At 42.7% G+C, this 10,769-nt stretch overlaps 1 protein-coding gene across 1 annotated transcript in view; it reads left to right on the top strand.

Moving 5' to 3' along the window:
- Positions 1-6,886: 6,886 nt before the first annotated feature.
- The window catches only part of MAPK13 (mitogen-activated protein kinase 13), a 46,814-nt gene continuing 42,931 nt past the window's right edge, over positions 6,887-10,769 (top strand). The window contains exon 1 of the mRNA XM_089518612.1: positions 6,887-7,120. Coding sequence (XP_089374738.1) covers positions 7,002-7,120 — 119 coding nt within the window. The 5' untranslated portion in view covers positions 6,887-7,001. The remainder of the gene's footprint in view (positions 7,121-10,769) is intronic.

Here is a 10,769-nt window from a genome sequence, read left to right as displayed (position 1 = left end):
TTAGTCTGCAGAATCAGTATGTAGAGAGATCTTGTAGCACTCATAAGACTAACTGAAATAAAGAAGTTGGCAGCATGAGCTTTTGTAGACTTCAGTGTACTTTCTCAGATGCATATAGTAGACAGGTGGTCTTCTCTGTGCAAAAGATGTGCTCTTTCTCCATGAGCTGTGACTGTTTTGTGTCATCTGGTATCCTGTTTTACATAGGAACTGGAAGCCTGCACAGGCAAGGCATGAAGGCAACAGTCCTCTTCTCTGGCATCTTTCAAAATGAAGAAAGCTATTGCTTCCATTGCCATACTTTGTCTTCTACAGGATAATTCCACCATCACAAACCTGCTGCTTACAAAAAAACAAAACAAAAAACTTTCTTTTTGTTCAGATATCAAATCCATACTTTAATTTTGCTGGACTTGCCTGTTCATAAACTGCTTCATAAGCTGTTTCACAGATCCTTGTTCCAGCATTTACACTCCTTGTTTCACATAGTAATACACTAGCTGTTGTACAAGTCATTGTTCATTGCATTCCACAACTGTTGCACAAATGCTCCTAGTGGTTTTACAAGCCAGTGCATTAATTCTTTTGCAACCCTCCTTACACAGTGCATTGCAATATAATTACCAATAGGCAAAGTGTAGCTTGGGTTAGTTGTGTTTGTTAACCTGCCAGCAGCTGTGTAAGAGCAGAACAACAACAGCCCTTGTATTTCTTTTTTGTTAGTTAGTGTAATACTTGGTAAAGTGGGAAGCAGACCAGACTACAGATGACCACACTACAGATTGAAATAGATCAAATCAAGGGAGCCACAGCCCTAAATTTGCAAGACTTGAAAAGGGCAATGGATGGCTGTGTTCCTGGAGTTCTCTAATTTATATGGTCACCATAGATCAAAGTCAACCTGATAGTAAATAATAACAAAAATAGTGGCTGCAACTCAACGTTACTGCAAACTCAATGTGCCTTTAAATAACCTGTCTGTGCTTTAACTAGTTTTATACTCTCACTGTAAGGTCCAAAATAGCCCCCTTTATGATTTGAATTATGATTCTGTCCCTCAAGCAAACAGGTTTTCTTTGAAATTCTACTAGCGACCACATGGCCAAAGGGGGAGGTGGCAGTCTGCAGATAGCCCTCCCTACCATCTGAACTAAGAAAATACAGGTCTATGACTAACATCTTTAATTTCTTTCTCCTGTATGCCTGATGAAGAATCCAGTGTTGACTTCAAAAGCTGCAACATGTAATTGTGTGTTTTGGTTGTCCCAATGAAGGTATCATTGTTTGGATGTTATTGGATTTGCTATATGGCCAATATGGCTACCCCTAGATGTTTTTCGGATTCTGTCCCTGGTCAGCAATTCTGAGGCAGTGCAGAGCTTTATTAACTGGCTGCAGGCATTTCTACCTAATGTAACATACAAATTGTGCACAACCTTGGCATGGTATGCCTGTTCGTTTGTAAGCAGAGGTCCAGACAATGCATGCATTCATCCTGAGAGAACATGCCGATGGGTGGATCTTGCATTTCTTCAAAGCCTCTGACAAGGTAGCCTATTGGCCACCGAAACTCTTAATACTACAAAACTTGGATGCAAGTTTCATTGAGTTAATTCTTAAATAAATGTTCCCAGGTGTTAATTGTAGAAAGCCAGTATGGTGTATTGGTTTTAGTTTGGGACTGCGACTCCAAAGACCAGGATTTGAATCCCTGCTCAGCTGCGGAAACCCCACTGGCTGACCTTGGCATACTCTGATCCTCAGAGGAAGGCAAAGGCGAAAATGCCTTTGAAAAATCATGCCAAGAAAACTCTGTGACCGATTTGTCTTAGAGTTTCCATAAATTGGAGATGACTTGAAGGCACACAAGAACAAAATGGTTGTTTTTTAAATCATTTTTAACATGATCTAATTTACAAACAAGGTAATTATACATTCAGAAAATAAAGAGACCAAAAAGGAGGTGCAGAAAGACATATAGCAAATAGACAATAGGGCTCTGACCCCCCCCCCCCCATCCTGATTGTAAATATATCAAATTATATCATTAGATTTCTTATTGTTAATAAATAGATGGTTTCTAATCTTTTAAAAAAATCTTCAGCTGGCTTGGCCTTTAGAACCCATGTTAATTTGGTCATTTGGGCTAACTCAGTAACTTTAGCAAATTCATTCTTCTGTCATAGGTACTTCAGTCTACAGTATTTCCAAGACTGAGCAAGTGATATTCTTGTTGCTGTTGTCATATATTGAAGAAGTAAGCAATTTATACTCTCCGGTTCATTCTTCATAGAGCCTAAGAAAAAGATTTCTGGTGACATTACAAAATCCACTGTGTTTTTTTTAAAATGAATATCAGTGCGCCCTTACTTTACGTGGAGGATCTGTTCCGGACTCCCCCACATAAAGCAAATACCACCTATGCTTGAGCCCCATTTAAATTATTGGGGTTGTGCATGCGGTGGCGCGTGCACGCCACAGGCTCACATCCCATTCATCCCTATAGGATGTGCCACCCCTTCTGCCCCCACAGCTTTCAGCATATGCTGAATGCCACGTAACGCGCGCCCGCGTCATTGTATAAATCTTAGACCAGTCATTTCAGAAGTTTCACCAGGATTTCAGCAACTTGCACCCTACCATCAACCTGAGCCTGGAATGATGCTCACAAATTAACTTTCTTGACACCACTGTGAAACTGCACAATAGACTTCCAAGAACCATGTTTTATTGAAAAACCACAAACTGCTACACATACCATATATACTCAACTATAAATTGACCTCATGTATAAGTCGAGAGCAAATTTGGGAGCCAAAATTATGTGTTTTGCTATGACCCATGGATAAGTCAAGGGTAAAACTTAAGGGCATGGAACAAAGGATGTAACGGATGAAGCCAAAAAATCGATGCTAAAAACTTTACAAAATCCCAGCAGGCATAAATGTTACCTAAAGGCTAGATGGATAAGGCAGAAACAACCACCACTATTTTCCAGCCAGAAGTGGTGCCACAGTGAAGAAGTAGATTCCTCCAATATGGACTTTGGCGCGTTACAGACCGCCCCTTTGGGGCGGCCTGTAGGCGCGCCTTTCCCCGGTGTATTGGGGCCTCAGTGGCGAGAACGGCAGCCTCTGAGGCCCCGATCTGCCGCTTCCCCGCAGCCTGGAAAGGAGTGTCCTTGGGGCTTCAAGCCCCAAGGACACCCCGTGGCGGCGGGGAGGAGGAGAAAGGGCCGCTTGGCCCCTTTCTCCCTTGCGTTGCTGGGCACAGCCGTCTGAAGGCTGCGCCTAGTGATGCAAACCAGCGACGCAAACCAGGAAGGAGCTCCAAAATGGAGCTCCTTCTTGCTCCGCGCAAAGGGTGCATTAAGCGCCCTCACACGGAGCGATGGCGTCACGTCTGCACCGCCTCATTTGGAGGTGGCGCATTCATCACGCCATCATGGCAGCGGCTGTGTGGAACGGCCGCCGCCATTTTGTGCGCGCGGAGCACGTGCTAGGGTTAGGGGGGTGCGGAAGCACCGCCCCTTCCTAACCCTAGTACGTGCTCCGCTCGTACTTTAATGGCGGTGTGTAACCCGCCTATGTTTGCACTTTTTGCCACCATTCTCAGAGAAGGGGATGATTTCTTTTTTGATAAGTGTTAACATGCAGTATTTATCTTGACCCATGGATAAATTGACCCAGGTTTTTAGGTCAATTTTTTGACTAAAATTTCTAGACTTATACATGAGTATATACAATACTTACACGTCCCCAGTATCCACTCAGAACACACTACAAAATCTATTGTTTATAGCCAAGCCCTCTGATACATCCACATCTGTTCAGAACCACAAGACAAAGACTGAAAACTCTTGGGTTTACAACAGGCATTTCTCAAACTACAATATCCTTCTAAGGAGGTGAAGGAACTACTCAACAAAGCAAGATTAGTACCCCAAAACAATACATTGTTGTTGTATTCCTTCAAGTCAATTCCAGTTTATGACAACTCTAAGGTGACTCTATTCTGGGGTTTTCTTGGTAGGTTTCCATTGCCATCCTCTGAGGCTGAAAAAGTGTGACTTGCCCATGGTCACCCCCTGTCTTGATATGAAGCCCTTTGAAAATTTAGGGCAAGGGAAATGATTTGCATCCCTCTGGATCCTATTATATTCCATCCCACTCCTACAACTGTATATATGCTTTACACCTGAACATTTATTATCACTCTGTAAGCACCGGAAGAAGTGGGTTTATATCCACAAAACATCATACAAAAACAAAAACCAGTTAGTCTTAAAGGTGCTGCTGCATTCCTTTCTTCCCCTCCCTTCCTCCTTTTTTGCTGCAAGAGCTGAGGCAGCATCTACACTACTGAATTAATGCAGTTTGACATACCTTTAACTGCCATGGCTCAGTGCTATGGAATTCTGGGATTTATGATTTAGCCCTCTCTGTCAGAGCACTTTGGTGCAACAACAAACTACAAATCCCAGGATTCCATAGGATGGAGCCAAGACAGTTAAAGTGGCGCCAAACTCCATTAACTCAGCAGTGTGGCCACAGCTACCTCTTTGAAAACATGTACTTGTTGTTGTTGTGTGCCTTCAAGTCGTTTCTGACTTATGATGCCCCTAAAACCTATCATTTCTGGGCAATGTTTATTCAGAGGAGGTTTGCCATTGCTCTCCCCTGAGGCTGAGAGAATGTGACTTGCCTAAGGTCACCCAGTGGGTTTCATGGCCAAACTGGGAATTGAACCCTTGTCTCCAGAGTCACAGTCCAACACTGAAACCACTATGACATGCTGCTCCTGAAAACTTGTATAAGAGAGAGTAATATTATTAAGTTGAAATCTAAGACTTGTTTTATCATCTCAGACAAGTAGCTGTATTTCTGAACAGTTCCACAAAATGTAAAACAACAAAAAACAAACAAAAAACCTCACAAACTTTTTTCCTGAACATTCCCAATATTTTTCCACTAAGATGTCCAAAGTTATCAGTATCATCCTGCACAGTAAAGATTATCTGAACTTCCTTTCCATGCCCTTACTTGCCAAAGGAATATGTATGTGGAACTAACAAACATGATTTCTGAGCTTTTAAAACCCAGATCATTGGTTTCATTCAGAATTTTCCGAGTAAGAAATCTGCAGTCAGCCCTCCATACCCATGGAGTCAAGCATGCACAGCTTGAAAATATTCAAACAATATTTAATTTCCTAAAAGCAAACCTCCATATAAGGGATAAGGGACACCATATTACTATGCCATTGTATTTAATGAGACTTGAGCATCTGTAGATGTTGCTATCCATGGGGGATCCTGGAACTGAAGCATGATGACCCGATGTCCTCATCACAAAGGAGGAGAATGGTAATGGGCTGGATGAGGAAAAACAGATTGAAGCTGAATCCGAACAAGACGGAGGTGCTCACGGTAGCAGCCCCGAAACCAAGAATTGGGTTGCAACCACCAGTCCTGGATGGGATCACACTCTCCTCCAGTGACTGTGTTCGCAGTCTGGGGGTGCTCCTTGACTCGTCAGTCCTAATGACAAATCAGGTGAATGCGACGGTCAGGAGCACCTCTTATCAGCTTTGGCTGATACGCCAGCTGTGCCCTTTTCTAGAAGTAAGGGATCTCGAGACTGTTGTGCACGCGCTGGTAACCTCACGCCTTGACTTCTGTAATGCGTTCTACATGGGGCTACCCTTGTGCCTGGTTCGGAAACTACAGCTGGTTCAAAACATGGCAGCCAGGCTTGTGTCAGGAACATCTAGAAGGGACCACATCACTCCGGTTCTGAGGTCCCTCCACTGGCTGCCTATTGGTTTCCGGGACCAGTACAAGGTGTTGGTTATTACCTTTAAAGCCCTAAATGGCTTGGGTCCAAGCTATCTCAGAGACCACCTCTTCCCATACAATCCTCCCCGCGCCCTCCGGTCCTCTGGGAGGAACTTGTTGCAGTCTCAAAAATCGAGGCTTGTGGCAACCTCCCAGAGGGCTTTTTCTGCTGTCGCCCCCAAGCTCTGGAATCCTGCCAGATGAGATCCGTCAATTAACATCTTTGGACAGCTTCAAAAAGGCTGTCAAGACGGATCTCTTCAGGCAGGCCTTCCCAGACTAAAATATCCCGGCTTCAGGATCTCAGGATCTCCCCCCTCCTCAGTAATGTCTCCAAAGCCCCCTTTTCTTTTCTTTAGAACTGAAGTTGCAGTGGTTTATTGGTTGGTATTATTTTGTTTAATTTATTGTTGTTCTAACTAGTTATTTTGGTTTTAATTTAGATATGCAGTTTAATAACTTTTTAAGGGGGGAGGGAAATATATTGTTTTTATGCTGTATGTTATTTTAATGTTGTAAACCGCCTGGATTGGTTCACCACAGGGCAGTATATAAATAAAATTTATTATTAAATTTATTATTTAAGGCACCGTCAAATGCAGGATGCTCAAGAAAAATGCAGGCCTTTACAAAAGAAAAGCTAAAAAGGCCCCTTGAAATGTAAATCCATGCTTCTTAGCCATGTGCAAAATGGAAGACATTGTGACATTCCTTCCGGACAGCAGGTTGAAATCTGGGACATGTACATCTGATCACCCTGAACCAATGTGTAATCGACACTCTCCTTTCCCTCTTTTTTAAAAGGCTAGTTTATTAAGATATGGACCTGTGGGACTCAGAAGGGATTGCTTCAAATGGAGCAGCAATTCTCTGTCTGTCAAGCAGGGATTGCTACTGTTGCAGGTGTCTGCCTCTTAGCCAAGAAAGGTGAGTCCTTTGGAAGTACCTGGGAGAGAGGAGTGTCTTAACCTGAAACCTGATGCCTCCTTCCTGGTGTGGTCAGAGGGAGGAGGGCTGTGTCTTACTGAACACAAGGCAGCTGAGAAAGAAACCAACCACCATTGACTTTCCCAAGGAAAAACAGTAGTGGGGGGTAAGTCTGGATTTCACCCTGATTCTCTCTGGAGCCCTAGGTGTGGAGAGATCAGTTCCAGACACACAGGAGATGAGCTTCCCCAGCAGAAAGGGCTTCTACAGGCAGGAGGTCAACAAGACAGTCTGGGAACTTCCTAGGCGATACACTTCCATTGTCTCAGTGGGCTCTGGAGCTTATGGATCTGTCTGGTGAGTGTCTTTTTATATATACCTTTGGGTTGTTGGCCAAATGGGGAGTGATGGAGACTGGGGTACAGGATACTGCAAGCCTGAAGTCTTGGGAAGAGTCATTGGGAGTTTCCCTCATCTCCATTAGGGAAAAAAAGGTTGGCATTTTGGAAAAAGGTGTTTCATTTCCTCCTGGCTTTAACCTGCAATGTCATTCAGCTGTACTAAGTTTTCCAGGGTTGACAACAACAACAACAACAACAACAACAACATACTTTTCTATCAGCCCATTCCCTACAGATTTCAGCTGTTCAGTGCCTTGATGGATAAGCAGTCGAGAGTAAGCCTATGTTGTTTGTTTACAGATAAGAAGAAAAACCTTTGGGTATTGTTGGGAATGAAGAGCCAGCCTTATCATAAGGTAGACTAAGGTGGCAGCCTCAGGCAGCAACTCTACATTCTGACAGAGAAGCAAATTGTCAGTTATTTACTTCATTAATATTGTATTTTTATTGCTGCTGTTGTTGTTGTGTGCGTTCAAGTCATTTCTGACTTACAGCAACCCTAAGGCAAACCTATCGCGTGGTTTTCTTGGCAATTTTCTTCAGCAGGGATTTGCCATTGCCGTCCTCTGAGGCCGAGAGAGTGTGACTTGCCCATGGTGACCCAGTAAATTTACATGGCCGAGCTGGGATTTGAACCCTGGCCTCCAGAGTCGCAGTCCAACATTCAAACCACTGCCCCACACTTGCTCTCTGTTTTTATTACTAGGGGTGGGTGGGAAAAGGTGCTTGCTAGATTTTCTGCCACATGTGCCAAAAAAATCTGTTTGCTTTTGTATATTGGACCCTTTGCCTTGAGCAGTTGTGGGGGTGCCATTTTGCTACTCAGTCTCAGAAATAAAATGACTTGAGCTAACTTTCTGTTAATGATAGATATGTAAACAGACATATCTTCTCCAGTGGGGATAAGCAACATTCCCAATGGTCTAGTTTAAGAAAGATTGCACAAAACTGGAATGCTTAGCATCTCAGGGTGAATCCACATATCCCCAAAAGACTCCAGCAGGACAAAACTTAGAATTGTTGGCTGCATCCACACTGCAGAAATAATCCGGTTTGACACTACTTTAAGTGCCCTGACTCAATGCTATGGGATTCAGGAGATTGTAGTTTGTTGTGGTACCAGAGCAGAGCTACCATTCCCCAAATGCCTTAGCTTTGAGCAAGGACAGTTAAAGTGGTGTCAAACTAGATTATTTCTGCAGTATGGATGCAACCTTTGAATCAATAAAGTTGTACACAAAGGTAGACTCACCTTCCCCATTATAATTTGTTTGTGTTTATGGATACAACAGATGTTTAAAGTACATGGCTACAAACATACAAGACTAATATGACAAAACCTATGTTTGGGAGCCTTGAAATCACAAATGTTGCTCACCTGCCAAAAAGGGTACTTACATGTTAAGAGGCAGATTGGGCCGAAACTCCTAAACTTCAATAGCTTTGCTATGGCAAACATTTGACTAATGTATGAAACAGACATATGACATTAATTAGCATACAGAATATGCTCTGACCTGCCTTGAACTGTATAATGTTGAAGGATTTCACTTGCTCCAGACTTATGTCCTTATGGAAGAGATCACATGGGCAATGAGAAGAGGTACATAATACCCTTTCAAGTGGGCCTTCTTTCCAGCCTTTGCAGAAATCTCAACAGCAGCCTTAAAAAAAGTAGGGAGGTGTTTCATTCATAAAGTCACCATAAGATGTAGCCAACCTAGCAACACAACCTTTAAAAGTGCTTGCTTGTATTTAAAGTATGCCAGGACTGTGTATCTGAGCACTGGTGTGTTGCTTCTCTAGGTTCTTGGAAGAGAATCAGAAAAATATTCGCTTCTTGTCTTAGAGGTTCAGCGTCTTAGTGGTGTCAAATTAGATGGGAGGAAGCCATTATTTATGTATTTAATACATTACTCTCTGCGTGGAACTCACAGTGGATTACAACAACAAGGCTAAAACAAGATGAAACTAATAACCTGAACAAACAAACAAACAAACAAATAAACAAAGAAAACATACAGGCACATACATGTCTCTATTCTCAGCTTGAAAAGTTGAACTGGAACTTGATTTGGAAATATTCCATTTTGGAATAAAGTCTCAAACTGGAGTATTATAGGAGCAACAGTCCAAAAAGTAACCTTTCCAAGTACTGACTACACACACATACTCGACTTTATACACACAAAGTCTTAAAATACAAATACATACTGACATGTTTTTAACAATTGCACAGTATTCAGTATATACAAATGGTAAAGTGGGGTTGCCAGTTTTCAGGGCCCAACCGTGAGTCTTCAGTTTTCTTGCATTAACTGCATGCGAGGGAAAAGGGTGCAAATTCTTCCGTTTTTGTGGGCACAGCTCCAGGCAAGAAAAAAGGACTGTGTGCTAATCTCCAGTTCAGCTATTAAAGTAGTAGCTTGCTATAACTTGCAAGGCTTAATTGATTTGTTGCTACAACTTGCAAAGACTCTGTGTGTGTGGGTGATGATGGTGGGGTCTATGGATTTTTGTTTGTTGTGTGCCTTCAAACCATTTCCGATTTATGGTGACCCTAAGGCAAACCTAACATGGGGGTTTCTTGGCAAGATTTGTTCAGAGGATATTTGCCATTGCCTTCCCGTGAGGCTAAGAGAGTGTGACTTGCCTGAGGTCATCCAGTCGGTTTACATGGCTGTCCATGGATTTACTTAGGGGTTATTCAGACGGTGAAAATAATCTAGATAGAATCTGGATTGTTCACATGTGTTTCGTATGCATCTGATTACGTTTGGGGGAGGAACTGCCAAAAACCCACTTAACCTGGGATAATCGATGTCAAATTCTTTCCCCAAGTTTTTCTAAAAGATTTGTGTTCTCGGCTGTGTGAATAATTGATGCGAATAGACCCAGGATAAACCAGGATAAAACTCTGCATGCTTTGAATGTGCTTTGAATACATTTGCATTATCAATCCTATCTTTATTCAAGTGCTGACATGTGTGAGCAACTGAACTTGCAGAGATGCGTATAGATGAGGCTCCGTAGTGTGAACAACAAATCCATAATGTGTTAGTGAGATTATTTGCATAGTTGTGCTTAAAAAAAATGACGTGTGAATGACCCTTTAGTTATCTTACTTCTTCCCTCTCAGACACGGTGGCACAAGGGCTCACCTTCCCCTCTGCTCTGAATCTATTTTCTGGCTAGAAGCAAATGCAGTGGACCTTTGATTTATGCATAAAAGCAACCCTGTGGGACTTCAAGTTCTGTTGTTTCTGTGGCAGTGTGCTCCTGCATGCCATGCTGGGTGCTCGCTGCTGGTGTGTGCCCCATTCATTTAATGGGGGCTCGCCATTCACGTGACGTCAAGTCCATGGATTGAGAGCTCGTGTATGGTGCGGGTGTGCTGTAGTAGATTAAATATTCCTTATCCCATCTCTCCTATATAACTGAAAAAGAATAATCCATTTCACCTTTCTTTCTCTCTGTGTATTTAAGTATGTGTGTGTGTTTGAATGACAAGCTGTGAGCAACTGAGCTTGCTACTTAATGCATAATACTTAATGACATCAGCAGGAAAGGTCCCTAGGTCTCAGGTTTTGGCATGGAACCTCAGG

Source organism: Sceloporus occidentalis, unplaced genomic scaffold (assembly GCF_023333645.1).
Source record: "Sceloporus occidentalis isolate IW3139 unplaced genomic scaffold, rSceOcc1.0.p SCAF_3, whole genome shotgun sequence".
NCBI classification, from domain to species: Eukaryota; Metazoa; Chordata; class Lepidosauria; order Squamata; family Phrynosomatidae; genus Sceloporus; species Sceloporus occidentalis.
The sequence above is the reverse complement of the archived record's forward strand: the minus strand, read 5'-3'. Positions and strand labels throughout refer to the sequence as shown.